This window comes from Hylobates moloch, unplaced genomic scaffold (genome assembly GCF_009828535.3).
Source record: "Hylobates moloch isolate HMO894 unplaced genomic scaffold, HMol_V3 SCAFFOLD_10, whole genome shotgun sequence".
Lineage (NCBI taxonomy): Eukaryota > Metazoa > Chordata > Mammalia > Primates > Hylobatidae > Hylobates > Hylobates moloch.
This window is the reverse complement of record NW_026652285.1, coordinates 26,683,677-26,710,091: the sequence shown is the minus strand read 5'-3', so window position 1 is coordinate 26,710,091 and position 26,415 is coordinate 26,683,677. Positions and strand designations below refer to the sequence as shown.

At 51.8% G+C, this 26,415-nt stretch overlaps 3 protein-coding genes across 6 annotated transcripts; 1 reads left to right on the top strand and 2 right to left on the bottom strand.

Moving 5' to 3' along the window:
- Nucleotides 1-1,615: 1,615 nt before the first annotated feature.
- VAT1 (vesicle amine transport 1) lies at nt 1,616-10,135 on the top strand. Its single transcript, XM_032163742.2, has 6 exons — nt 1,616-2,105; nt 5,212-5,419; nt 5,805-5,975; nt 6,081-6,170; nt 8,044-8,285; nt 8,448-10,135. The coding sequence occupies exons 1-6, from the start codon at nt 1,695-1,697 to the stop codon at nt 8,529-8,531; spliced, it is 1,206 nt and encodes a 401-aa protein (XP_032019633.1). The 5' UTR covers nt 1,616-1,694; the 3' UTR covers nt 8,532-10,135.
- Nucleotides 10,126-17,760, bottom strand: IFI35 (interferon induced protein 35). Of its 4 annotated transcripts, none has more exons than XM_058446013.1 (7): nt 13,520-13,538; nt 12,317-12,420; nt 11,403-11,550; nt 11,224-11,330; nt 10,935-11,121; nt 10,712-10,818; nt 10,126-10,484 (listed from the first exon to the last, which is right to left on the bottom strand). In XM_058446013.1, exons 1-7 carry the CDS (start codon nt 13,521-13,523, stop codon nt 10,293-10,295), a joined length of 849 nt encoding a protein of 282 aa, XP_058301996.1. In that variant the 5' UTR covers nt 13,524-13,538; the 3' UTR covers nt 10,126-10,292. The 4 variants fall into 4 exon arrangements, with proteins under 4 accessions (XP_058301996.1, XP_032019634.1, XP_058301997.1 ...); XM_032163743.2 differs by lacking the exon at nt 13,520-13,538 and adding an exon at nt 17,565-17,760 and having other exon boundaries at nt 10,127-10,484; nt 12,322-12,420; XM_058446014.1 differs by having other exon boundaries at nt 10,127-10,484; nt 12,322-12,420; nt 13,471-13,565.
- Nucleotides 17,761-21,466: 3,706 nt separating this feature from the next.
- On the bottom strand, nt 21,467-26,196 carry RPL27 (ribosomal protein L27). Its single transcript, XM_032163741.2, has 5 exons — nt 25,380-26,196; nt 25,020-25,102; nt 23,762-23,931; nt 21,660-21,770; nt 21,467-21,571 (listed from the first exon to the last, which is right to left on the bottom strand). The coding sequence occupies exons 2-5, from the start codon at nt 25,098-25,100 to the stop codon at nt 21,523-21,525; spliced, it is 411 nt and encodes a 136-aa protein (XP_032019632.1). The 5' UTR covers nt 25,101-25,102; nt 25,380-26,196; the 3' UTR covers nt 21,467-21,522.
- Nucleotides 26,197-26,415: the final 219 nt, after the last annotated feature.

Below are 26,415 nucleotides of genomic sequence, written 5' to 3'. Positions count from 1 at the left end.
ACGCTGCCTATGGGGTAGCCCTGCTCTGCAAAAAGCAGTAAAACATAAAATTAGCCGGGCGTGGTGACACATGCCTGTGGTCCCAGCTATTCAGGAGGCTGAGGTGGGAGGATTGCTTGAACCCGGGAGTTTGAGGCTGTAGGGAGCTGTGATCGCGCCACCTCGCTCAGCCTGGGTGACAGAGTGAGACCCTGTATCAAAAAATAAAAATAAAAATATAACTAGAGCATGCAGCATCATCACTATATCACAGAAGGGAAAACGAGGAACAGAACGTTAACACCAAAGTCAGAAAGTTTTAAAGGCTTGGTCCATGCTTCTACTTTGCCACTGCAAGACCACAGTGAATTAAGTCTCATCCCTGCCTGGGTTACATAAAGGTAGAGTCAGAGCCTGAGACACAATGTAGTTGGACTTCAGTCCACAGGTGGCTGACTCCAAATCTGATGTAAGTAACTCCAAATCTGATGTAAATTCAAGTTTTGGGACTGTTCCTTAACTGTTTTTTTATTTTTGAGACGGAGTCTCGCTCTGTCGCCCAGGCTGGAGTGCAGTGGCACGATCTCGACTCACTGCAAGCTCTGCCTCCCGGGTTCACGCCATTCTCCTGCCTCAGCCTCCCAAGTAGCTGGGACTACAGGCGCCTGCCACCACGCTCAGCTAATTTTTTGTATTTTTTAGTAGAGACGGGGTTTCACCATGTTAGGCAGGTGAATCTCCTGACCTCGTAATCTGCCCACCTCGGCCTCCCAAAGTGCTGGGATTACAGGCGTGGGCCACCGCGCCTGTCCCCCCCTTTTTTTTTCTTTTTTCTTTTGTGAGATAGAATCTCCCTCTGTCGCCCAGGCTGGAGTGCAGTGGCACGATCTTGGCTAACTGCAACCTCCGCCTCCTGGGTTCAAGCAATTCTCCAGCCTCAGCCTCCCGAGTAGCTGGGACTATAGGCACCTGCCACCATGCCTGGCTAATTTTTGTAGTTTTAGTAGAGTAGGGGTTTCACCATACTGGTCAGGCTGGTCTCGAACTCCTGACCTCAGGTGATCCACCCGCCTCGGCCTCCCAAAGTGCTGGGATTACAGGCGTGAGCTACGCCGCCCAGCCCTTTTTTTTTTTTTTTTTTTTTTTTGAGACAGGGTCTCACTCTGTTGCCCAGACTGGAGTGTAGTGGCGCGATCTCAGCTCACCGTAACCTCCGCCTCCCAGGCTCAAGCGATTCTCCTGCCTCAGCCTCCAAAGTAGCTGAGATTACAGGCGCGCGCCACTACCGCCCGGCTAATTTTTGTATTTTTAGTAAAGACGGGGGTTTCACCATGTTGGCCAGGCTGGTCTTGAACTCCTGACCTCAAATGATCCACCAGCCTCGGCCTCTCAAAGTGCTGGGATTACAGGCGTGAGCCACCGCGCCAGGCCTATCCCTTAAAATAGTTTTTAATTTGAATAACGTTTACTACGAATAAATAAATCACAGTCGGCTTGATCCCAAGAGCACAGACGTTCCTGGTGCCCCCTTTTCGTGCTCTCCCAGCTTGCGCCACTATGGCCCTGGCCCTTTAAGGCTGAGCGTGAGGCCCCGCCTCGCCCGGCGCCCCGCCTCTCCCGCTGGATCCCGCAGCCGCGGCTCTTCCCGACGCGCCCCGCCTTCCCCAGCTGTGCACTCTCCGTCCAGCTGTGCGCTCTCGTCGGGAGTCCCAGCCATGTCCGCCGAGAGAGAGGTAACCGAGGTAGCCACTGTGGTGGCGGCGGCCGAGGCAGGGGCGGGGGAAGATGCCTCTTCGCCGCCTCCGAAAACCGAGGCAGCGAGCGACCCCCAGCAGCCCGCGGCCTCGGAAGGGGCCGCCGCCGCCGCCTCGCCGCCACCGCTGCGCTGCCTAGTGCTCACCGGCTTTGGAGGCTACGACAAGGTGAAGCTGCAGAGCCGACCGGCAGCGCCCCCGGCCCCTGGGCCCGGCCAGCTGACGCTGCGTGTGCGGGCCTGTGGGCTAAACTTCGCAGACCTCATGGCCAGGCAGGGGCTGTACGACCGTCTCCCACCGCTGCCTGTCACTCCGGGCATGGAGGGCGCGGGCGTTGTGATCGCAGTGGGCGAGGGAGTCAGCGACCGCAAGGTGAGGGGTTGCGTAGGGCAGGGCAGGGCTGCGCAGGCCACGGGGCAGTGGGGCACGAGTGGGCGGGCGCCGGGGGTGTGGCAGGGCGGGAGAAACTGGCGCAGACCTGGGTGCACGAGCGTGGAAAGTGTAGCCAAGGAACTTGTGTTTTGGGGCTCCTGGAGAATGGCATTTATGTGGGGAGGGGAGACGGAATTATCGCCCCTTCCCCAACCATTTTTAGTTGTGGCCGCCGCCCAGAAGCTGTGCTGGTGGGGGGGAAACAATAAGGCGCCTGTGCGCATGCGCACAACGACACTACCGTCCCCACCCACCCACCCCCCCAATTAAAACCACACCTGTACCCCTACCCACCAAACACTCTCTGGGTAATTGTGGTCTGTGACTGTGAGTGACGGTTACTGCCCCCTTTCGCCGAGGGAGCTTGAGGGCCTATGTCGTCGGGGTTGGGCGGGGGCACAGCGGCCGTGCCAGAGTCCTGGTCACATGCAGCCCCGTGGTCTGTGGGGGTGTGAGGCGGCCCCTCCCAAAGCAAGGCCAAAGAGACGAGACACGCCCATCACGGAGGAGAGAGAGCCTTTGCTACCCCACCGCCACCAGCCTTACACCGCCGATCTGGTTTTGGGGTGGGGGAGGCGGGATTGGGTCACCCGATCTTTGTCTTGGGCTCTGTGTCTCCCGTGACTGCAGTATCTCCTCCTCCTGTGACTCAGCCATCGGGCCACGACCCGGGGCTGCCCTTGGGAATGCCTGGGGCGGGGAGTGGAAGAGGGGACCCACCTCTGCCTTCCTCCTGCAGAGGACCCCCACTTCAGAAACCCCGGTGCCAGGGGTTTGGACTGGAACGGAGAGGTGTGGCGCCTTGAACTGGTTGGCCAAGTCTGCAGGCCTGTTTCTCCTTCTCATTTATCATTAATCTTGGCCACAACCCTGGACACCAGAGAGCTCAAAATGATCAGCTTTTTGAGAGACCTGGGATGTGAGGCCTCAGCACGCCATTTGTTTAGGGGTTTCTTTTTTTTTTCTTTTTTTAGACGGAGTTTCGCTCTTGTTGCCCAGGCTGGCGTGCAATGGCGCGATCTCGGCTCACCGCAACCTCTGCCTCCCGGGTTCAAGCGATTCTCCTGCCTCAGCCTCTCGAGTAGCTGGGATTACAGGCATGCGCCACCATGCCTGTCTAATTTTGTATTTTAGTGGAGATGGGGTTACTCCATGTTGGTCAGGCTGTTCTCGAACTCCCGACCTCAGGTGGTCTGCCCACCTGGGCCTCCCAAAGTGCTGGGGTTACAGACGTAAGCCACCGCGCCCGGCCAGGGGTTTCCTTTTTAAATCAGACCCCTCAAAGAGAGGCCCCTCAGATGCAGCCTCTTGCAGACCTGCCAGCCCCAGATTCCGGAGCCAGGTTTGTTGGATTCATCCTGTATGCAAACAGCTTCTCCTTAAAGGCTTTCCTCTGAATTCAGCTCTGGCCCCACCCTCAAACTGACTTCTAAATGATCCCACTCTTGAGCAGGCGTCTAAGAGGAATATTTTCGGGAGGTAGTTGTAGTTCATGTTACTGCTGACGGCCACCCACCTCACCTCCCCTCCACACACTTTCCGCCTGGTAAATACAGGATATCCTGTCCAGAGCAAGAATCTGATGTAAGAGCCTGGATTCTTCGGGGAGGGCCCTTCCCTCTCTCTCTCCCTCCTCCTCCCTCCTGGTGTCTGGGCTGGGGAGGGGTCATGGCCCTGATCTGGATGGCCTGAGGGTTAGCATGAGCCAGGGTAAGTGAGACTTGTTCTGGGTCAAATCTGGGACTGGCCATGACCCTAACTGACCAATGCACTCCTCGCAGCTCTCCTGGGTTGTTCTGTATCTGCTAGTCCTGAGTCCCTGGGTGGAGGGCTTCCGTTCTTGTTCTCCAGACCTCATCTCAGGCCAGAACTTGGAAGGAAAGACCCCAGCATGCCCTCAGTTCTCGTCTTCAGTGGAGTGTGGAGGCTTGAGGACATGAAAAAGGGCGTAAGTGGGAGTCCCATCCCCCTTCCCCATGGACCCTAACTCTTGTTAATATGCAGAATTCCCATCATTCCTGGCAGGGATCAAGACAGACCCGGATTATCCCAGAATGGCACCCACTCCTCCCTCTTCATGCTCTTCAGAGAGCGCAGAGAGGTCTTTTCTCCTGACGCTCCCTCCTTTTCCCTGCCCTTCCCTTGACCCCACTTGCTAAGCTGGAGAGAAAGGTTCTGTTATCTTTGTCCCCTCTCCCTCCTGCACAGAGGCTCTCGTGGGGGTGGGGGGGAAGCCTTTTACTGCTGCATAGGCCTGGGTAGCCCTTCTTGTCTGTTGCCCCTCCTGCACTATCTCTGAGTGAAGGTGTTTTCTGGGCTCCCAGTGCTGGCTCAAACACACTTCTCCCGAGGTGACCACACCCTGCTGTAAGCGCTCAGAGAACTTTGCCTGCACTTTGGTATGGCCCTGACCACACGGTGCCGTCTTCTTTTGGTTGGTTGTGTGACTTCCTTGCTGCTATTATATTATTATTTTTTTTTTATTGTTAGCTAACATTATTAAGTGCTTATTATGTGCCAGACATTGTGCTAAAATTTTTTTTTTCCATTTGGTCCTCATAACTGCCCTAATTGACAGATAAGAAAACTGGAGCTCAAAAAGATTAAGTAATTTTTATGCATCCGAAGTCACACAGTCAGTAAACAGTCGAGACCACTTTTGTAACCACAGCAGTTTGATCTCTTCCACAATACTTCATGCTGCCCTAACTGTAAGCTTCTTGCATTCAGGGATCTTACACAATAGTGACATGTAAGATCTGTAAGAAGATGATAAGGATAGTATCTGCCTCAAAGAACTGATGTAAGGGTTAATTAAGCATTATATATAAAGCACTTGAAATCGGGCTTGGCCCTCAGTCAGCACTCAGTAAAGGTGAGTTGTTATTGTTGTTGATGATGATGTTATTATTATTATTACCATGACTATTGCTGCTGCTTCTGCTACTTCATTTGGAAGAAGGTGGCCTTGTACCTAGGGGAAAATCAGTAAATAGCCTGTGGGTGAATGAATGAGTGACTGAATGATACTCTTCTGTTCTTCAAGGCAGGAGACCGGGTGATGGTATTGAACCGGTCAGGGATGTGGCAGGAAGAGGTGACTGTGCCCTCGGTCCAGACCTTCCTGATGCCTGAGGCCATGACCTTTGAGGAAGCTGCTGCCTTGCTCGTCAATTACATTACAGCCTACATGGTCCTCTTTGACTTCGGCAACCTACGGCCTGGCCACAGCGTCTTGGTACACATGGCTGCAGGTGACAGGTCCCCTCACTTTATCACTCCTTACCCCACCCAGATTTCCTTCCAGGCCCCTTCTCTGCAGCCTGTCTGGGTTGTTGTCATGGCAACACCAGGCTGCCTTGGCCCGTGGCTCCCAGAGGCCTCTGCTGTGTAGTTGCCGTGGTAACATTCAGGTACCAGGTCTAGTCTGGTGTGCTATCCTTAGCAATGTGCCCTCACCCCACACCCCCGCCTCTCTAGCTACCCTCCCCACCACTTCTCAGTCATGGAAATTAGACATGGCCCTAAAATGAGCCTAGGCAAAATGAAGGTGACGGGCTGAGTCCCTGGGAGGCTAGAATGGAGTGGTTGGGGGCCAGGGCAACTCCATATCCCCTGCTTATGGGTGTCTTGCTGCAGGGGGTGTGGGTATGGCTGCCGTGCAGCTGTGCCGTACAGTGGAGAATGTGACGGTGTTCGGAACGGCCTCGGCCAGCAAGCATGAGGCACTGAAGGAGAATGGGGTCACACATCCCATCGACTATCACACGACTGACTACGTGGATGAGATCAAGAAGATTTCCCCTAAAGGTGGGGGGCATAATATGGGAGGGGGTAGGGAAGCACAGGACAGGGAGGGGAGCTCCAGATCTGTGGATCCTAATGTTGTTCTTGGGTTCCCCTACTCTATGACAGGAGTGGACATTGTCATGGACCCTCTGGGTGGGTCAGATACTGCCAAGGGCTACAACCTCCTGAAACCCATGGGCAAAGTCGTCACCTATGGTGAGTTAGTGGGCCAGGGATGGAGAGAGCATGTGAGGGCAGGAGGGAGGGTCTAAGGGGTGGGATATAGAGGCCAGGGCTTTTGAATGAAGAAGGGGTAGGGACTCAGGTGCTCTGTAGACGATCAGGGTTAGGAATGGTCCTGTATGCTGCGTTCAGATTGCTGAGTCCTGGGTACTAGCTCTTTTCATTCTGTCACAACTTTTCATATGAGTGATAGTAAATTCTACATTCTTTTTTTTTTTTTGAGACGGAGTTTCGTTCTTGTCCCCCAGGCTGGAGTGCAATGGCGTGATCTCGGTCAGTGCAACCTCTGCCTCCTGGGTTCAAGCGATTCTCCTGCCTCACCCTCCCGAGTAGCTAGAATTACAGGTGCCTGCCACCATGCCCAACTAATTTTTGTATTTTTAGTAGAGGCGATGTTTCACCATGTTGGCCAGGCTGGTCTTGAACTCCTGATCTCAGGTGATCCAGCCACCTCAGCCTCTCAAAGTGCTGGGATTATAGGCATGAGCCACCACGCCTGGCCAAATTCTACATTCTTGTTTGGGAATTATTCTTGAACAACCAGCCTGCCTTCTTTCCTACCTCCCTGAGCATCTTAGGCAGGGTGCATTTTCATTTAAAAAAGTATTTCATACAACAAAATAAGCCAGGCACGGTGGCTCATGCCTGTAATCCCAGCACTTTGGAAGGCCAGGGCAGGTGGATGGCTTGAGCCTAGAAATTCGAGACCAGCCTGGGCAACATGTTGTAACCTCATCTCCACAAAAAATACAAAAATTAGCCAGGTGTGGTGACACTGTACTCCAGCCTGGGCAACAGAGCGAGACCCTGACTCAAACAAATGAACAAACAAGCAAATAAAGATTAGAGCAATTTTTTTTTTTTTTTTTTATGAGACAGAGTATCACTCTGTCACCCATCCTGGAGTGCAGTGGCGCAACCTCGGCTCTCTGCAGCATCCACCTCCCTGGTTCAAGCAGTTCTGCCTCAGGCTCCTGAGTAGCTGGAATTACAGGTGCCCATCTCCACGCCTGGCTTTTTTTTTTTTCATTTTCTTGAGACAGAGTCTGGCTCTGTCACCCAGGCTGGAGTGCAGTGACACGATCTCGGCTCACTGCAACCTCCACCTCCCGGATTCAAGCAATTCTTCTGCCTCAGCCTCCCAAGTAGCTGGGACTACGGGCACGCACCACCATACCTGGCTAATTTTTGTATTGTTGTGGGTTTGTTTGTTTTGTTTTATTTTTTTTGAGATGGAGTTTCGCTCTTTTTGCCCAGGCTGAAGTGCAGTGGCGTGATCTCGGCTCACTGCAACCTCCGCCTCCCGGGTTCAAGCGATTCTCCTGCTTCAGCCTTCCTGAGTAGCTGGGATTGCAGGCATGTACCACCATGCCCAGCTAATTTTGTATTTTCAGTAGAGACGGGGTTTCTCCATGTTGTTCAGGCTGGTCTCGAACTCCTGACGTCCGGTGATATGCCCACCACGGCCTCCCAAAGTGCTGGGATTACAGGCGTGAGCCACCGCACCCGGCCAACACCTGGCGAATTTTTGTATTTTTTAGTAGAGACAAGGTTTCACCATTTTGGGCAGGCTGGACTCGAACTCCTGACCTCAAGTGATCCTCCCACCTTGGCTTCCCAGAGTGCTGGGATTACGGGTGTGAGCCATAGCACCCAGCCCCTAGAGCAATTTAAAGTCAGCCAGGGTTGGTTTGGGCCTGGTAACCAGCAGTTTGAGAATTATCCAATCACTCCCTGGCACTGGTGTGGAGAATTGCAAGGGGATCACAGGGAACAGAGAGCACAGATGCAGACACACAGGGATGTGCCTGGGGGCGTTCACAGGCCATGTCACCTTGTCCTTCAGGAATGGCCAACCTGCTGACGGGCCCCAAACGGAACCTGATGGCCCTGGCCCGGACATGGTGGAATCAATTCAGCGTGACAGCTCTGCAGCTGCTGCAGGCCAACCGGGCTGTGTGTGGCTTCCACCTGGGCTACCTGGATGGTGAGGTGGAGCTGGTCAGTGGTGTGGTGGCCCGCCTCCTGGCTCTGTACAACCAGGGCCACATCAAGCCCCACATTGACTCAGTCTGGCCCTTCGAGAAGGTGAATGTGAGGACTTTGCAGGGAGGGCTTGGGTAGGACTCATGAAGGCTGGGGTCCCAAGGGGCAGATTCCTGGGGAAGAGGAGGGCTGCCTGCATCGCACTGGCTCTTGTTGGATGAGGGTTGGATAGCACTGGGAGCCGCATCTTTTCTTCCTCCCCAGGTGGCTGATGCCATGAAACAGATGCAGGAGAAGAAGAATGTGGGCAAGGTCCTCCTGGTTCCAGGGCCAGAGAAGGAGAACTAGGGCGAGTGGCTGTGAGACCCTAGAGACCAGCGAAGGGAGAAGCTGGGAAGCTACGTTCTGTTGGCCACCAGACTTGCATTTCAGCCTCTGTCATAATGCTCTGCCCTCCCTCCCCCGAAGGTCTCTGTGGTGATGACCGCTCTCCCCTGCCCCTCCCCGCTTCCTGACCTCTGAAGAGGTTGGGAAGTGACCATTTGGATGTCTGGGAACTGCCAAGGGGACAGGGAGGGTCAGAGGGAGGCCGGCTGCTTCCTGCCCCCACCCTTTCCCCGGGCCTGCTGTGCTGCTTTTGTGCCAAGGTTAGCCAGTCCCCCCTGTTGTGTTCCATGTGCTTTCACCTCTGCCTCATCTTCCCTCCCGTCCCTGCCCCGCCACCTCCCCAAAGAATTGAAACGTCAGCTCAGGATATGGGGCCAATCTCTGTGAGTCCAGCATGTACCTGTCTCTCCCTAGTGTCCCTTCAGCCTGGGCCGACCAGCGCCCACCTCTGGGCTTGACCAGTTCCCAATCTCGTCCTCTGTCCCCAACTTCTTAAGCACAATTGGGCTTCTTCCATCTCCAGGTTTTCTGCCATTCTTAACCAAGGCTGCCTCTTCCAACAGGGCGGGAAACAGACCTACTCCCCTAGGTCACAACTCTGGGAAGGATACAGAGCCCCCACCCTTCACTGAGTTCTCTGGATTTGTTCTCAGTGCCTTAGCAATGAAAACCTGTGCTTGTGTGTGTGTGGCAGCGGGGAGGGAGGATCCTGTCTCCCACCTCCTTCTCCTCCCCTGTACTCCCCAGTGCCTTCCTTGTTCTGGTGGAGCTGGGGTTTCGCTCCTCCCCAGTCCCACAACACTGCCAAAAATCTGTGTATGTGCCATTGGGTGGAGCAGCCCTGAGCCTCCTGGTGGGGGCAGGGCAAAAACAGGTGCCCTCATCGTGGTCTGTGCCATGTCCTGTCTCTATGGTGGTTGAGGAGAAAGGCGGGGAAGCTTCCTCAGCCTTGCACATACGTGTGGCATTTACTAGCCAGAGCTCTGAAAGGCAGTGCTGTCTGTTTCTTGTACTGGGACCAAAGTAAAAACCCAAGCACATTCCCCTTGCAGTTAGGGGAGGCCCCACTGCCTTCTCAAAGCAGAGAGGCAGCTTATCAAACTCAGCCCAAAACTTTGTTTACATGGGTGGGGAGATGGAGCAGGGAAGTACAGAGTGGGAATGGTCAGGACCTGGGCCACTGCGACCAAAATGGGGACTTCCTGGGTAGGGAGGTCGCTCCCTCTACTCACTGAGCTAGGAATAGGGAGGGTTATGGCCCCAACCATTGCAATGGGAGGTGGAGGGACAGGCTCAGCCTCCTCATTGTCTAAATGAGGCCTAAATGTGTGAAGTGCGATTTCTGCTTTTGTGTACCCCACCACCCCATTACCACAGCTGCCTTTGTGTTTGTGTCAATAAAAAGCCAAACCCTGGGTCCTGCTTGTTGCCTCTGAGAGTGGAGGGAAGGTGAGCTCCTGGAAGGCCAGCGCTGCCAGCAGAAGATCCGGGCTGCTTCCTGCCCCCTGCCTCTTTCCATGCCCAAATCACGTTTCGTTTCATGAATGAAATGAGGAAGAACATCATGGCGTGCAGGCTCTTTTTACTGTTCTGGGCAGTGTTTTGCAATGTGTGATCCCTCCCCACTGTTGGTGAACATACAGACCTCCTGTATGGGCACCCAAGCCCAGCCCAGTATAAGAACCTTGGCGGGGGGGTGGGGAGGATGAGAAGGGGAGGCCCCTAGCCTGACTCAGAGGTGAAGACTGCTAGGCCCTGCTGTCCTTGGGGTATGACTGTCAGGGCCTCTACCTCCCCGCCCCCGCGGGTGGGCTTCTGGAAGTGGACCTCCAGGACGTCGTGCAGCTCCAGGCCATCCAAGATATCAGGAATGTTGAGCACCAGTACCGAGCGGGGAACTGGCTGCGACCTGATCTGGAAAAGGAGCCAGGAGATGGCAAAGGCTCATGGGAGAAAGGGGCTGGGGGCTGGGGGTAGGGCAGGCAGTGCCCCATGGGGGTATGAGGTCGGGAGGCCTGGAGAGGCTGGTGGTGGGTGGGTAGGTCAGTGGGGTTTGGGGCCTCTGATCCTTCATTGGGCAAGTTCCTGGCAGGCAGACAGTTTACCCAGCCCAGCCCCTGTTCTTCACCCCTCCTGCTTACCTCAGCCTTCTGGATCTCCCCATTCACATAGGGAGAGACTCTCAGAGGGACCTGCTGCCCATCCAGTGGCACTCTGAACTGGCCAATTTGGCACAGACGCTGAGCCACTGTGGGGAACAAGGAGGGGTGGACCTTTAGCATCAAGCCCTCTCTTCTCCCTGTACCTTAATCTTCCATACCCTGTACCCTCATCTCCCCTGTAGGAGGTCTGCATGGCCCTCACCTCCATCCCTAGCAAACCCCAGCATGACACTCCCTTGCAGCAGCTCCCGAACATCCACATCGCCACCTCCGTTCCTAGTCTTGCCAAAGAAGATCTCCAGCTTGTCCAGCAGCTCCTCCTCACTCAGCCTGAGGCTGGCAGGAAATCCAGTGACCAACACCCTCTGGCCACTCAACTGGCTGGACACCTACGGGGAGACAGCAAGGGGTGGTCCCAGACACAGCTCCACTTCCCCATGCCCAGGTGCATGGCATGCTTTGCATGCCCCAGGATGCTGTCATTCCATCACCTGGATGGTGGTGACCATGGGCAGCTCCAAGGGCTGGACCTGCACCCGCAGCCGGCACTCCTCCATGTTGATCGTGTGCTCCTTTTGTTGCAGCACCTGCTCAGCCACTGGGTGGTGGGAAACAGGGTCAGTACTGGGAATCCTCCCCACCTCCCTCCTGAGGCTCCCCATGAGCTCACCTTTGGGGTCATCAAAGGTGATCAGAGCAGAGCCCGCAAGCAGAGGGCAGTGGATCCGCAAATTGGAAACTAAAGACTTAGGCACTTCCGGGTCCTGCTGGGTGTGTCCTCGGAATACCAGGGGGATCTTGGGCACTGAAAATGGGACCTGGAAGTAGAGGAGGGGAGTAGGAGTGTTCCTCACTCCCACCTAGGAGGAAGGCATCTCCAGTTCCATTCCATTGATGCCGAGTGCCGGAGATAAATACATTTACTGAAAGAAAAGCTGGATAAATGAGTGGATGAATGCAGGTCTGGTCCATACCAGGCAATTTACATACAACATCTTAATTTGTCCTGGGAGGTGGGTAGCTCTACTTTACAGATGTTCAAGTAACATACTGGAGGTCACACAGCAAGGAAGTAGCAGAGCCAGGAATAAAACCGAGAACTCCCCAGCTCTTTTTTGTGTTTGTTTTAAAGGGAGTCTCCCTCTGTCACCCAGCTGGAGTGTAGTGGCACGATCTTGGCTCACTGCAACCTCCACCTCCCAGGTTCAAGCAATTCGGCCTCAGCTTCCTGAGTAGCTAGGATTACAGGCATATGCCACCAAACCCAGCTAATTTTTGTATTTTTAGTAGAGACGGGGTTTCACCCTGTTGGCCAGGGCCAGGCTGGTCTCAAACTGACCTCAGGTGATCCACCAGCCTCGGCCTCCCAAAGTGCTGGGATTACAGGCGTGAGCCACTACACCCGGCCTAATTTTTGTATTTTTAGTAGAGATGGGATTTCACTGTGTTGGCCAGGCTGGTCTCAAACTCCTGACCTCAGGTGATCAGCCCCCCTCGGCCTACCAAAGTGCTGGGATTACAGGTGTGAGCCACTGCACCCGGCCTCACCAGCTCATTTTTACCAAACAACACCAGGTCTCCCACCTTACTTTGTCTTTGGGGGAGTCCCCGAGCTCCTTTCTCAGCTGCTGCAGCTCCCGCAGCCTCATCTTGAGTCTGGCCTGCTCCTCCTGAAGGGCGTGGAGGGCCTGTTGGAGCAGAAGGAAACAACCAGACTTCTACCTGCCCTTCCAGAGAATCAACGAGCTCAGGGGAAGGGGGTCCTATTCTGGACGCTCCAAAAGCAGAGTTGATGCTAAGCTCAAGAACAACCCAACCCCTTTGTGCTGCCCTGGGCTGGTCTTGGCCCCCTCCCTCCACCCAGGGCTTGGCTGGCCTCATCTCAGCTGCTCTTGAAAGGGCAGGAGACTTTGCAGTGTCCATGACTTGTTCGTGACCACAGATCTAGAGTTCAACAAACACTGATTGAGCTCCTGCTAGTAAGTGCTTGTCACTGACACAGGCAGTGGAAGATAAGGGTATGACCCTCAGGCCTGCCAAACAGTGCTCGAGAGTACATGATCACATGACTGACTGTGAAGGGCAGCTGGAGTTTGGAAGAGGGACAATCCCAAAGGGGTTAACCCAATTAAGGACACCTCCAAGAGGAGGGGAGACTAGTTGCAAAATGTCATACAGTCATATTCTTAACTAACATTTACTAAGTACTTACTATATGCCAGGCACTGTGCTAAGCCCATCTGATGAATTATTTCATTCAATTCTTAGAACAACAGGGTATCTAAGATAGATATCCTGTGATCCTTATTTTATTGATTTATTTTTTTAATTTTTATTTCTTTATTGTTTTTTGAGACAGAGTCTTGCTCTGTCTCCCAGACTGGGGTGCAGTGGCGTGATCTCGGCTCACTGCAGCCTCCACCTCCCAGGTTCAAGCAATTCTCCTGCCTCAGCCTCCCAAGTAGCTGGGATTACAGGCACCCACCACCACGCCTGGCTCATTTTTGTATTTTTAGAAGAAACAGGTTTTCACCATGTTGGCCAGGTTGGTCTCAAACTCCTGACCTCAGATGATCTTCCCACCTCGGCCTCCTAAAGTGCTAGGATTACAGGTGTAAGCCACAATGCCCAGCCAATCCTTATTTTATAGATGAGGAAATTAAAGCTCAGAGAGGTTAAATGACTTGCCCAAAGTCATTTGGCCCTAGGCTGTCTGACTCCAGAGCCCACCCGCTAACCTGTGCTTTACAGTGAAGAAATGAAGCCCAGAGTGGGGAGGTAGTTTACCCATCAATTCTAGTTTGTCCCTGGACTGTCACACTTTCCACTGTACACCAAGTAACCTTTTAGGCTGGGTGTGATCTGGAATGGGTCCAGAGAGAGAACTGACATCACAGGCAGGGAAGTGACACCAGGGATACCAATAAATGCACCTTTGTTTGTGGAATAGAGCAGAGTTCACCCTGTGGTTAGGAATCCTGATAAAGAAGTTCGGCTCAGAGAAGCATGAGGTCTTTTGGAAAGATAGGATTCTGTCCTGACCATCTCTGTATTCCCAGTGTCCAGCAAGATCTCCGGCACAAAATATGTGTCCAGTAAAAGTGTGTTGAATGAAGAAGTGAATGAATGACGGTAAAGGAGCACATTACAGAGGGCACCAAAGAAATTCAGTGTGAGTTTGTTCTGTTTTTAGCAGAAGAAAACTAGAGATTGACCAAATTATGCTGGTTTATGAATAGTGAAAAGGACCCTTAGTTATTCATATTTCTGTAAATCAGAGAGTGCTAATACGGTGCCTTTAAGGGCCAGTTGGATGACATTAATGAGTTAATAGAGCCATGTAGGATGACAGAGAGTGGTGGGGACTCTGACACACTGGGAAGAGCATGTCCTTTCTAAAGTAAACCGCTTCTAGCCATAACGAAGTTTTCCTCCACAGCAAATCTACCCATGTTTTTGTTTTGTTTTGTTTTTTGAGACAAAGTCTCAATGCCACCCAGGCTGGAGTGCAATTGCTCCATTATGGCTCACTGCAGCCTCGACCTCCCGGAATCAATCGATCCTCTCATTTCAGCCGCCTGAGTAGCTAAGACTACAGGCGTGTGCCATCATGCCAGCTATTTTTTTTTTTGGGGGGGGGATGGAGTCTCACCCTGTCGCCCAGGCTGGAGTGCAGTGGCGCGATCTCCGCTCACTGCAAGCTTCGCCTCCCAGGTTCACCTCATTCTCCTGCCTCAGCCTCCTGAGTAGCTGGGACTACAGGCACCCGCCACCACACCCGGCTAATTTTTTTGTATTTTTAGTAGAGACGGGGTTTCACCGTGTTAGCCAGGATGGTCTCGATCTCCTGACTTCGTGATCCGCCCGTCTTAGCCTCCCAAAGTGCTGGGATTACAGGTGTGAGACACCGCGCCCAGCCCCTATTTTTTGTTTTCTTTTCTGAGACGGAGTCTCCCTCTGTTGCCTAGGCTGGAGTGCAGTGGCGCAATATCGGCTCGCTGCAAACTCCACCTCCCGAGTTCAACAGATTCTCCTGCCTCAGCCTCCCAAGTAGCTGGGACTACAGGCACCTGCCACCACTCCTGGCTAATTTTTTTATTTTTTATTTATTTATTTCTTTTGAGACAGAGTCTCACTCTGTCGCCAGGCTGGAATGCAGTGGCGTGATCTCGGCTCACTGTGACCTCTGACTCCCGGGTTCGAGCGATTCTTCTGCCTCAGCCTCCCGAGTAGCTGGGACTACAGGCACGCACCACCATGCCCAGCTAATTTTTGTATTTTTAGTAGAGATATGGTTTCATCATGTTGGCCAGGATGGTCTCAATCTCTTGACCTCGTGATCCACCCACTTCGGCCTCCCACAGTGCTGGAATTACAGGAGTGAGCCACCGTGCCGGGCTCTAATTTTTTATTTTTAGTAGAGATGGGGTTTCACCATGTTGGCCAGGCTGGTCTCAAACTCCCCACCTCAAGTGATCCACCCACCTCAGCCTCCCAAAATGCTGGGATTACAGGCATGAGCCACGGACCCAGGCCCCTTAATCTTCCCATTTTTAATAGAAATAAAAAATCTGGGCGGGGTGTTGTGGCACATGCCTGTAATCCCAGCACTCTGGGAGGCCGAGGGAGGCAGATCGCTTGAGCCCAGGAGTCTGAGATCAGCCTGGGCAACACGACAAAACTCTACCTCTACAAAATATTTAAAAATCAGCCAGGAGGCCGGGCACGGTGGCTCATGCCTGTAATCCCAGCACTTTGGGAGGCCGAGGCGGGCGGATCACGAGGTCAGGAGATCGAGACCATGGTGAAACCCCGTCTCTACTAAAAATACAAAAAATTAGCCGGGTGTGGTGGCGGGCGCCTGTAGTCCCAGCTACTCGGAGAGGCTGAGGCAGGAGAATGGCGTGAACCCGGGAGGCAGAGCTTGCAGTGAGCCGAGATTGCGCCACTGCACTCCAGCCTGGGTGACAGAGCGAGACTCCATGGTGGCACATGCCTGTAGTCCCAGCTACTCGGGAGGCTGAGATGGAAGGATCTATTGATCCCCAGAGGTGGAGGTGGCTGCAGTGAGCCATGATCGAGCCACTGCACTGCAGCCTGGAAAAAAGAGTGAGATCTTGTCTCAAAAAAAAAAAAAAAAAAAAATCTGGATTTTTATTTGAAAAAGATGGCCCAATTTAACGTATATAAAGCCGGGTGCTGTGGCTCAAGCCTGTAATCCCAGCATTTTGGGAGGCTAAGGGAGGCAGATCATGTGAGGTCAGGATTGGAGACCAGCCTGGCCAACATGGTGAAACCCTGTCTCTACAAAAAATTAGCCATGCCGGGCACGGTGGTTCACGCCTGTAATCCCAGCACTTTGGGAGGCTGAAGAATCGAGACCATCCTGCCTAAATGGTGCAACCCCTCTTAAAAAATAAAAATTAGTGGCATGGTGGGGGGTCCTGTAGCCCACTATCAAAAAAAAAAAAAAGAAAAGAAAAGTCCGGGCCTGGTGGCTTACACCTGTAATCCCAGCACTTTGGGAGCCTGAGGCGGGCAGATCACGAGGTCAGGAGATCAACACCATCCTGGCTAACACGGTGAAACCCGATCTCTACTAAAAATACAAAAAATTAGCCAGGCATGGTGGAACGTGCCTGTACTCCCAGTTACTTGGGAGGCTGAGGCAGGAGAATCGCTTGAACCCGGGAGGCAGAGGTTGCAGTGAGCGGAGATCATGCCACTGCACTCCAGCCTAGGAGGCAGAGGGAGACTCTGTCTCAAAAAAAAAAAAAAAAAAGATTGTCCTTGGGGAACTGGGGTTCTGAAAAGGTTGGCAATAATAATATTAAGAAGAAACACATATTGAATGCTCTGTAGGTGCTAAGCAGTGGGATAAGTTTTTACCGTGTTAATCTATGGATTACCTAGTGTAATTCTTACAGTATCTATCTATATATAAATTTTGTACGTGTGTGTGTGTGTGTGTGTGTGAGACAGTCTCCCTCTGTTGCCCAGAGTGGAGCATAGTGGTACAATCTCGGCTCACTGCAACCTCTGCCTCCCGGGTTCAAGCAATTCTCCCACCTCAGTCTCCCGAGTAGCTGGGATTACAGGTGTGTGCCACCATGCCCGGCTAATTGTGTTTTTAGTAGAGATGGGGTTTCGCTATGTTGGCCAGGCTGGTCTCGAACTCCTAACCTCAAGTGATCCACCCGCCTCAGCCTCCCAAAGTGCTGGCTGGGATTACAGGCGTGAGCCAACGCACCCAGCCTAATTCCTTTAGTTTAATTCTTTTTTTTTTTTTTTTGGAGACAGTCTCGCTCTGTCACCCAGGCTGGAGTGCAGTGGTGCGATCTCAGCTCACTGCAACTTCTGCCTCCCAGGTTCAAGTGATTCTCCTGTCTCAGCCTCCCAAGTAGCTGGGATTACAGGCGCACACCGCCACACCCAGCTAATTTTTTGTATTTTAGTAGAGACGGCATTTCACTGTATTGCCCAGGCCTCCCAAAGTGCTAGGATGACAGGCGTGAGACACCACGCCCGGCCTAGAACAATTGTTATTTGGATCACAGAACCCTCCGAGTATCTGATGGAAACTACAGATTCTCTCTCCAGAGAAGTGCACACACACAGGACTTAATGAGCTCCTCCTGTCTGAGGCAATAGGTTAGGGAACCAACTCCACAGGGCAGAGGCAACCCTAGCCCTGTGTTTCTCCCCAGCCCTTCAACAGGTCTGAGAATGGGCAGGGAGAGGCTTGGCTGCCAGGCCCTGAGATATCTGCAGGTTCCTAGCCAAGAGGATTGCTCCTGTTTCCCCACTTCCCAACTCCCCCCTCCTCACTTACGGCATCGGGCGGGGCTGACATGGGTCTCGGGTCTGTTTGGCAAGAGCTGAGGCTTCAGAGCTGGGCACAGTGGCAGAATTCGCCGCAACTGAACCCTTGTTTGTACCCCCGAAGGGCTTTGGTCTCTCTCAGCCCCAGTAAGACCCGAAATACACCTCAGGAGGTTCTGCTCGCAGGCTGTTTGCTTCCACTTTCATTTCCGTGAAATCCCTGCCTTCTGGCGCTCACATGCCGCCCCCTGCCGAGGCTTCCCCACCCCTGGGAGGAGCCTTCTTGGTCATCAAAGTCAACTTCACTCAGCCATGCTGCCTCAAGGAAAGCCACCTCACTGCAACTGCAAACTGGCCCCCATCAACCATTCCCAGCAATCTCCAACAAGCCCATTGGCAGACCCTGCTTTGTCAATGGATTATTTCCCTAGAGCCTAGAATAATGCTGGGCACATCGAACATTGATAAATTAATTGCTGAATGAGCTGGGTGTGGTGGCTCACACCTGTAATCCCAGCATTTTGGGAGGCCCAGGCGGGCAGATCACCTGAGGTCAGGAGTTAGAGACCAGCCTGGCCAACATGGTGAAACCCCACCTTTACTAAAAAAATGTAAAAATTAGCTGGATGTGGAGGTGCATTCCTGTAATCCCAGCTACTTGGGAGGCCAAGGCAGAATAGCTGGAACCTGGGAGGCGGAGGTTGCATTGAGCCAAGATGGCGCTGTTGCACTCCAGCCTGACAAGAGCGAAACTCCATCTCAAAAAATAAATAAAAAATAATAATAATTGCTGAACGAATGAGAAACACTATCAGGACAGATAAAGCCCATAGTTCAAGTTCACAAAACTGCCAGGCGCAGTGGCTCACGCCTTGTAATCCCAGCACCTTGGTGAGGCGGGTGGATCACAAGACCATCCTGGCCACCATGGTGAAACCCAGTCCCTACTAAAATACAAAAAATTAGCCGGGCCGAACACGCCACTGCACTCCAGCCTGGGCGACAGAGGGAGATTCCAACTAAAAAAAAAAAAAAGTGCCAATCCCAGCAGCTGGGCCCACTGGTAACATGTGCCTATAGTTCCAGCAGGTTGAGGCAGGAGGACTGCTTAAGCCCAGGAGTTCGAGGCCAGCCTGGGCAACACAGTGAATCTTGTCTCTTTAAAAAAAAAAAAAAAAAAAAAAAAAAGAAGGCCGGGTGTGGTGGCTCACGCCTGTAATCCCAGCACTTTGGGAAGCTGAGGCGGGTGAATCACTTGAGGTTAGGAGTTTGAGACCAGCCTGACCAACATGGTGAAACCCTGTCTCTACGAAAAATACAAAAATTAGCTGGGTGTCGTGGCATGTGCCTGTAATCCCAGCTACTCGGGAGGCTGAGATGGGGGAATCGCTTGAACCTGGGAGGCGGAGATTGCAGTGAGCCGAGATCGTGCCACTGCACTCCAGCTGGGTGACAGAGCGAGACTCTGGCTCAAAAAAAAAAGGAAAAAAGTTCACAAAACTGTTAACAGTGGCCAGCAAGGAGAGCTATTATGTGCCCAACACGCTTGTGCCTTACATGAATTAAAACTCTTCAAAACAATGCCATGAAGTTGGTTCTATTTTCTTCACTTTACAGATGAGAAAATTGAGGCACAGAGCATTAGAAACTTGCTAGGGCTAGGAATCGGAGAAGCATGGATCCAAACCTGGTAGGAATAGTATTTACACTTGGGCTTTGAGGTAAAGTGGAAAAAACTTGCTGTATTTTTCCTCAAAAGTTTTAAATTCAGCCCCATTTCTGTGACCCTGAGTAGGCAAGCTACTTAATAGGAGTCTGTCTCAATAGAGATGCCTTAATACTTAAGTGTGAGAAGATTCAATTAAAACGTTTCCTGGCTGGGCGCGGTGGCTCACACCTGTAATTCCAGCACTTTGGGACGCCAAGGCAGGAGGATCACGAGATCAGAAGTTCAAGACCATCCTGGCCAACATAGTGAAACCCCGTCTCTTCTAAAAATACAAAAATTAGCTGGGTGTGGTAGCACACTCCTGTAGTCCTAGCTACTTGGGAGGCTGAGGCAGAATTGCTTGAACCTGGGGAGACAGAAGTTGCAGTGAGCCAAGATAGTGCCACCTCACTCCAGACTGGGTGGGTCAAAGAGCAAAACTCCATCTTAAAAAAAAGTGGTGCCGGGCGCGGTGGCTCACGCTTGTAATCCCAGCACTTTGGGAGGCTGAGGCAGGCGGATCACGAGGTCAGGAGATCGAGACCACAGTGAAACCCCATCTCTACTAAAAATACAAAAAATTAGCCAGGCGTGGTGGCGGGCGCCTGTAGTCCCAGCTACTCGGAGAGGCTGAGGCAGGAGAATGGCGTGAACCCGGGAGGCGGAGCTTGCAGTGAGCCGAGATTGCGCCATTGCACTCCAGCCTGGGCGACAGAGCGAGACTCTGTCTCAAAAAAAAAAAAAAGTGGTGGCCAGGCGCAGTGGCTCATGCCTGTGATCCCAGCACTTTGGGAGGCCGAGGCAGACAGATCACAAGGTCAGGAGATCGAGACCATCCTAACACAGTGAAACCCTGTCTCTACTAAAAATACAAAAAAATTAGCCGGGCATGGTGGCAGGCGCCTGTAGTCCCAGCTACTCGGGAGGCTGAGGCAGGAGAATGGCGTGAACCCGGGAGGTGGAGCTTGCAGTGAGCCAAGATGGCGCCACCGCACTCCAGCCTGGGCAACAGAGTGAGATTCTGTCTCAAAAAAAAAAAAAAAGGTTTCCTAATAACCTTGCCCAAAGTTTTTTCCAGTTACTCACCAATCCTGCTTTTGGCCCCTTCCCGCCACCCCACCCCCTCTGGTTCCCAAGTGCAAGTGTGGTACCTAGCAGACTTGGCAAACTGGCCTGTTTGAATCTTAGTTCCCTCTAGTGACAGAACCACTCAGATGGAGCACCTATTTCATTCATGAAAGATGGCTACAGTTACAGTCCATTGTGAGATAAAATGCCAGATCCTAAGAGCCAAATGTCTCTCCTGCACTACATAGTAGTGGCACAACCCAGTGCCCAAAAGCCCCGTTGATCACTTTCTTTCAAGTCTCTGCCAGCCAGGCCATTTGAAGAGCACTCTCTTGTCCTATTAAACAGCTGCTCTAGGCTCAGGGATTCACCAAAGGCATCTGTCGTTACCACCAGGAGCAGGTCTCCAGGGTGGTCCCCATCTCACCTGTACCAGTACCAGTGTCACCTAAAAACCTGCTAGAAACTCAGACCTACTGGATCAGTCTGAGGGCAGGATTTCTGCAATCCGTGGTTTAACAAACCATGCAGGTGATCTCTATCTGTGCTAAGGTTTGAGATTTCAGGTTAGTGGTTCTCAATCAAAAAGACCTGATCTCCACCACTCAAGGGCCTTTGGTTGTCACAAGGAGGGGCAGAGAGTGTGTGGCAGAGGTTCTCCTGGCATGTAATGGGTAGAAGCCAGGGAGGCTACACAATTCTTCACAGGGATTATCAGGCTAAGGACAGAGGCAGCGTAAATCTCATTAAGGCAGATTTAACACTTTCCCAGCCCCTCATCCATCACCCAGTCTTTTTTTTTTTTTTTTTTTCAGATGGAGTCTTGCTGTCGCCAGACTGCAGGGCAGTGGTGCTATCTCAGCACTCACTGCAACCTCCGCCTCCCGGGTTCAAGCAATTCTCCTGCCTCAGCCTCCCGAGCAGCTGGGACTACAGGCATGCACCACAAGGCCCAGATAATTCTCAGTATTTTTTAGGAGAGACAAGGTTTCACCATGTTGGCCATTTCTTGACCTCGTGATCCGCTCGCCTTGGCCTCCCAAAGTACTGGGATTACAGGCGTGACCCACTGCGCCCAGCCCACCCAGTGTTTCCTATTCAATAATGTTCTCCTTTTCAGAGTCTGGTAATACATACAGCATGCAGACACAGGCTTTTTTTTTTTAAATTTTTAATGATCAAAACAAAGCATCTAAAACCGCAGTTTCTGGAAGAACCACTTGTTCTTGCCTGTCTTGTATCTAGAAGGGAAAAAAAGAGGACACCAATGAGGAAAGGAATGGAAATAGTGAAACCATACTCCACCATTCACTACCAAAGCCTACTTACCTCTCTTCAAACTTGACCTTGGCTTCCCGTCGGGCCTTGCGTTTAAGAGCAGGATCTCTGAAGACATCCTTATTGACGACAGTTTTGTCCAAGGGGATATCCACAGAGTACCTGGGGACAAAGGCAGAGAGGCAGGATTAGCCCACATACTGCCAGGGGCCCCTATACAGCCAAATTTTCGTGGGACACTAGGGAATCAGGGTCTGACTCCTTAGAAGCAACCATCAAAAGCCATGTCCTGATGACATTATCTGAAAATTCACACTTTTTTTTTTTTAAGACAGAGTCTGGCTCTTTCGCCCAGGCTGGACTGCAGTGGCGCAATCTCAGCTCACTGCAAGCTCCGCCTCCCGGGTTCACGCCATTCTCCAGCCTCAGCCTCCCGAGTAGCTGGGACTACAGGCACCCGCCATCACGCCCGGCTAATTTTTTGTTAGAGACGGGGTTTCACTGTGTTAGCCAGGATGGTCTCGATCTCCTGACCTCGTGATCTGCCCGCCTCGGCCTCCCAAAGTGCTGGGATTACAGGCGTGAGCCACCGCATCCGGCCTGAAAATTCACTTTTAACATGTATTGGATTCAAACCAATAAAATGTAAAATTTAATGTTTCAGTCTCAATTTCCCGCAACTACTTTATTTTTCTAGCTAAGAATCATCAAGCGAGGCCCCCCCTCCCCGCTTTTTGAGACTGAGTCTCGCTTTTTGCCCAGGCTGGAGTGCAGTGGTGCGATCTCACTGCAACCTCTGCCTCCTGGGTTCACGCCCTTCTCCTGCCTCAGCCTCTCAAGTAGCTGGGAATACAGGCGCCCGCCACCATGCCCGGCTAATTTTTTGTACTTTCAGTAGAGACAGGGTTTCACTGTGTTAGCCAGGATGGTCTCGATCTCCTGACCTCGTGATCCTCTTGCCTCAGCCTTCCAAAGTGCTAGGATTACAAGCCTGAGCCACCGCGCCCGGCCAAATTAGGCCTTCTTGACTTTCATCATGACAGTTGGCTAACTTTCTACTTGAAATCATTTCCTTATTGTTCAAGTTCTGCCAATGCAGTCACTCTCATGACAGCCCAAAAACTAGCTGCCTCAACCCCACCACATCCCAGCACCCAAGAAACAGTTCTCTCTGCTTTTTTATTTTTTGAGATGGAGTCTGGCTCTGTCACCCAGGCTAGAGTGCAGTGGTGCGATCTCAGCTCACTGTAGCCTCCACCTCCCAAACTCAAGCGATTCTCCTACCTCAGCCTCCAGAATAGCTGGGATTATATGTGCCAGCCACCATACCCAGCTAATTTTTTTATTTTTTAGTAGAGACGAGATTTCGTCATGTTGGCCAGGCTGGTCTTGAACTCCTGACCTCAAGCGATCCACCTGCCTCGGCCTCCCAAAGTGATGAGATTACAGGCGTGAGCCATTGTGCCTGGCCTCTTGTACTTCTTAAAAAACACTTGTACTGGCCGGGCGTGGTGGCTCACGCCTGTAATCCCAGCACTTTGAGAGGCCGAGGTGGGCGGATCACGAGATCAGGAGACCGAGACCATCCTGGCTAACATGGGGAAACCCCATCTCTACTAAAAATACAAAAAAAAAAAAAAAAAAAATTAGCCAGGAATGGTGGCGGGCGCCTGTAGTCCCAGCTACTCGGGAGGCTGAGGCAGAAGAATGGCGTGAACCCCAGGAGGCGGAGCTCAAAAAAAAAAAAACAAAAACAAAAACAAAAAACAACAACAAAAAAAAACACTTGTACTAAGACAGTGTATGTCCCCAGACTAAAGGGCCCAACAGGTGAGTAAAATTAATTGGGGGAGGCTTGCTTTCACTCATTCACAGACTTTTTGAAACCTATTGTATTTATCCTTGAGGGTGGAACAGTGGAAGAGGGCAGATCAGACCCCATGCCTGTGTTTACTGTGGATGGAAAACAATCTTTACCCAACACTTAAAAGATGGATCAAAGGCAAAACTGGAAACCATAGCCAGTTTATGAGTTGAAGATGAACAATTTGGAAATGATATCCCTTCCTGGTGTTGGAATGGCTGCAAGGTCTGTCTCCTTATTCAACAGAGCAGGGAAAAGAAACTTAAATTCTAGTTCTTGAAATGCTCACCTTGTGGGCATTAGGTGATTGTAGTTATAAACTTTCACAAAAGACTTTATCTTTGACCTCTTGGCAATCTTCTTCTTGCCCATGGCAGCTGTCACTTTGCGGGGGTAGCGGTCAATTCCAGCCACCAGAGCATGGCTGTAGGGGCGATCTGAGGTGCCATCATCAATGTTCTAAATGAGTAAGAATTACATTTGTTATTCACTGAGGGCCTATTTAGGCCCTGTGTTAGAGGTAGGGCAGTGTCCAAAAAATATTTCCACCCTCAAGTCTCCAAGATCCACCATTATAAAGAGAAAAATCACAGAAAGCTATGAGAAATGACCAAAGAGAAACAGAACAGTGTTTATCTCCACCAGGAAGCATCTGGAACGGCTTATTAGAGGTAAGAGATTTAAAAGTAGCAACAGTTAACATTTAAGAAGTACTTGCTATATGCCAAGCACTGCTCACAAGACTTGGTATCTATTCACTTGCTCCACTGCTAGTGAAGTGTACAGCCAAGGTTAAGACACCAGAGCCTAACTCCAGAGGTACTCCAGTGTCCCCACAACAGCAAAACACAGTGGTGTATGTGGCCAGAGCCTAGGGAAATCTCTAAGAAGCTACAAAAACATGGGTAAGAGGAAAACAGTGAGGGGCTACGTGACCTTTCTAAAAGCAATTTCCTCCTCTTCTTACAGATTCCCAGCTGCAGCACTTCAGGTAAATAACAGAACACCTCTAAACCTCAGCAACAGGAAGGAACCCCCTATAGCTGGGGATGGTGGCGCGCACCTATAGGCCCAGCCACTCGGGAGGCTGAGATGGGAGAATCGCTTGAGCCCGGCAGGTCGAGGCTGCAGTGATCGCGCCACTGCACTTCAGACTGGACAGAGATCCCGTCTCAAAAAAAAAAAGGAAAGAAAAGAAAAGAAAAGGAATCCCCTATGATTACTTCAAGGACTGCACATGACAATACCTGAAAGGCAGTGGGAGCACATAGCAAGCGTGCAATAAATGTCAGCCACTATTACTACATATTTAAAGCCTCTGGTGGAGAAGGCTTTATGCGTTAGGAGCCCAATTCAGCTCACATTTGCTTTTACTGACATTTGCTTTTACTATGCTTCTTCCTCTCTCAAAAGCTCTCCCACATTCACCCTGACCATGCTCACTGGCTACTGCCCCAGAAGCAGGCCTTGAATTCCAAGCCTGCCCGCCCCGTCGCAGCCAGCCTGGTCCCGGGATGCAAGGACGCAGAGTCCCGCGAGGCTGATACCTTCACGATGACAGCTTTGCGTCCGGAGTAGCGTCCAGCCAGGACAAGCACCACCTTCCCAGGTTTCATGAACTTGCCCATTTCTGCAGAGAGCAAGGAGAAAGGGACACTTAAAAATCCGTAAAGCCAAAGACACCCAGAGCCGACTCCTGCCAGGAAGCCCAGGTCTTGGGCCGAAACTTCAGACTGTGTTCACTGTCGCCTTGGTCCAGGCCGCCCGACAGCCCTGCTCGCAGGACAGGATCGGATACGTAGCCGCCAGAGACCTAGGGAAGGAACGCACCCGGCGCCGCCCGGACCCTCGACCCCCACGCCGCGGATGGCGGCGGATTGAAAGATTCAACCCAAACTTCTACTCACCGGCAGCAACCACTCGGGCCTACAGGAAAAAGGAAAGAAGGACACTTCCGCTAACCTTTCACCCCGGTAAGGAGTGACCTCACTTCCTGTCCCGCCCTTCAGGCTTTGCCACGCTGATTGTGTGGTGCTGAGTCTCGTGTTGCGGGCGGAAGAATCTCATGAGGGGAACGCAAGGCGCGGCAGCTCAAGTATTCGAATGAAGCTTTATTAGCAGCTCCAGCAGCAGACAAGAGCAAAGGAGACTCGTCTCGGCCGACGGAAGAGCTGGGAGGGCTAGTGTGCTTTGCGCTCTCTAGACTCAGCAGCTAGGCTTTGTTGTAGTTCCTTTCTCTGGCGCTAGGAGGGGGAACACAATCTGAAATTTACTTTTTCTCTCGGGAGACACAGGGAAAAAAATAGGGCATTTATTGGTGCCTGTCGGGGGCACTGTTAGCTAAAGAGGGAGGGACAAATACCAGTAAGGGTGGCTGGTCCGATAGTAGTGGGTTATCAGAACTTATCAACGTTAGGGTCACTAAAGTTGGTATACAACCCCCCACTGCTAAATTTGGTTTTTAAAAAAAATAAACAAAAAGGATATTTACCCCCAACAGTTAAAGTCTAGTGGTGTCACTGACATTACCAACTAGAATAAACATGAGGGAGGTAGAGGAGGAGAATGGCAGCTGCTTACCCTGTGCCAGGTCAGGTTAATCTATTTATGCACATCATCTGATTTGGTCATCATAACACTAAGAAATAGATACTATTATTATCTCCATTCTAGAGTCAAGGAAACTGGCTTAGAGAGATTTGCCCAGAGTCTATAGTGGGTAGATAGTGGAGCTGGGGCTCAGCCTCAAGCAGTTCAACTCCTGAGCCCATACTGTTTACCATGTCACCATCCTGAGCACAGATTCTCTCCCAGGCAAGATGTGAGCACTTTATACAAGCCAGCAGCCTGTTTAATCCTCACAACTCTGCATCTTGGGCATTCTCCTCCCATTTAGACATGAGGAAATTGCAATTCAGAGAGGATAAATTGCTTGTCTGAGGT

Excerpts from the sequence above, each read along its gene's own strand:
- VAT1 (XM_032163742.2), top strand. The coding sequence starts at position 1,695 with ATGTCCGCCGAGAGAGAGGTAACCGAGGTAGCCACTGTGGTGGCGGCG. Across the intron at positions 2,106-5,211 it reads AGGGAGTCAGCGACCGCAAG|GCAGGAGACCGGGTGATGGT; the intron begins GTGAGGGGTTGC and ends CTGTTCTTCAAG. Across the intron at positions 6,171-8,043 it reads GGGCAAAGTCGTCACCTATG|GAATGGCCAACCTGCTGACG; the intron begins GTGAGTTAGTGG and ends CTTGTCCTTCAG.
- IFI35 (XM_032163743.2), bottom strand. The coding sequence starts at position 17,585 with ATGTCAGCCCCGCCCGATGCC. Across the intron at positions 12,421-17,564 it reads TGTCAGCCCCGCCCGATGCC|GCCCTCCACGCCCTTCAGGA; the intron begins GTAAGTGAGGAG and ends CTGCTCCAACAG. Across the intron at positions 10,819-10,934 it reads GGGGTTTGCTAGGGATGGAG|TGGCTCAGCGTCTGTGCCAA; the intron begins GTGAGGGCCATG and ends TGTTCCCCACAG.
- RPL27 (XM_032163741.2), bottom strand. The coding sequence starts at position 25,100 with ATGGGCAAGTTCATGAAACCTGGGAAGGTGGTGCTTGTCCTGGCTGGA. Across the intron at positions 23,932-25,019 it reads GCAAAGCTGTCATCGTGAAG|AACATTGATGATGGCACCTC; the intron begins GTATCAGCCTCG and ends TTACTCATTTAG. Across the intron at positions 21,771-23,761 it reads AATCACCTAATGCCCACAAG|GTACTCTGTGGATATCCCCT; the intron begins GTGAGCATTTCA and ends CTTTGTCCCCAG.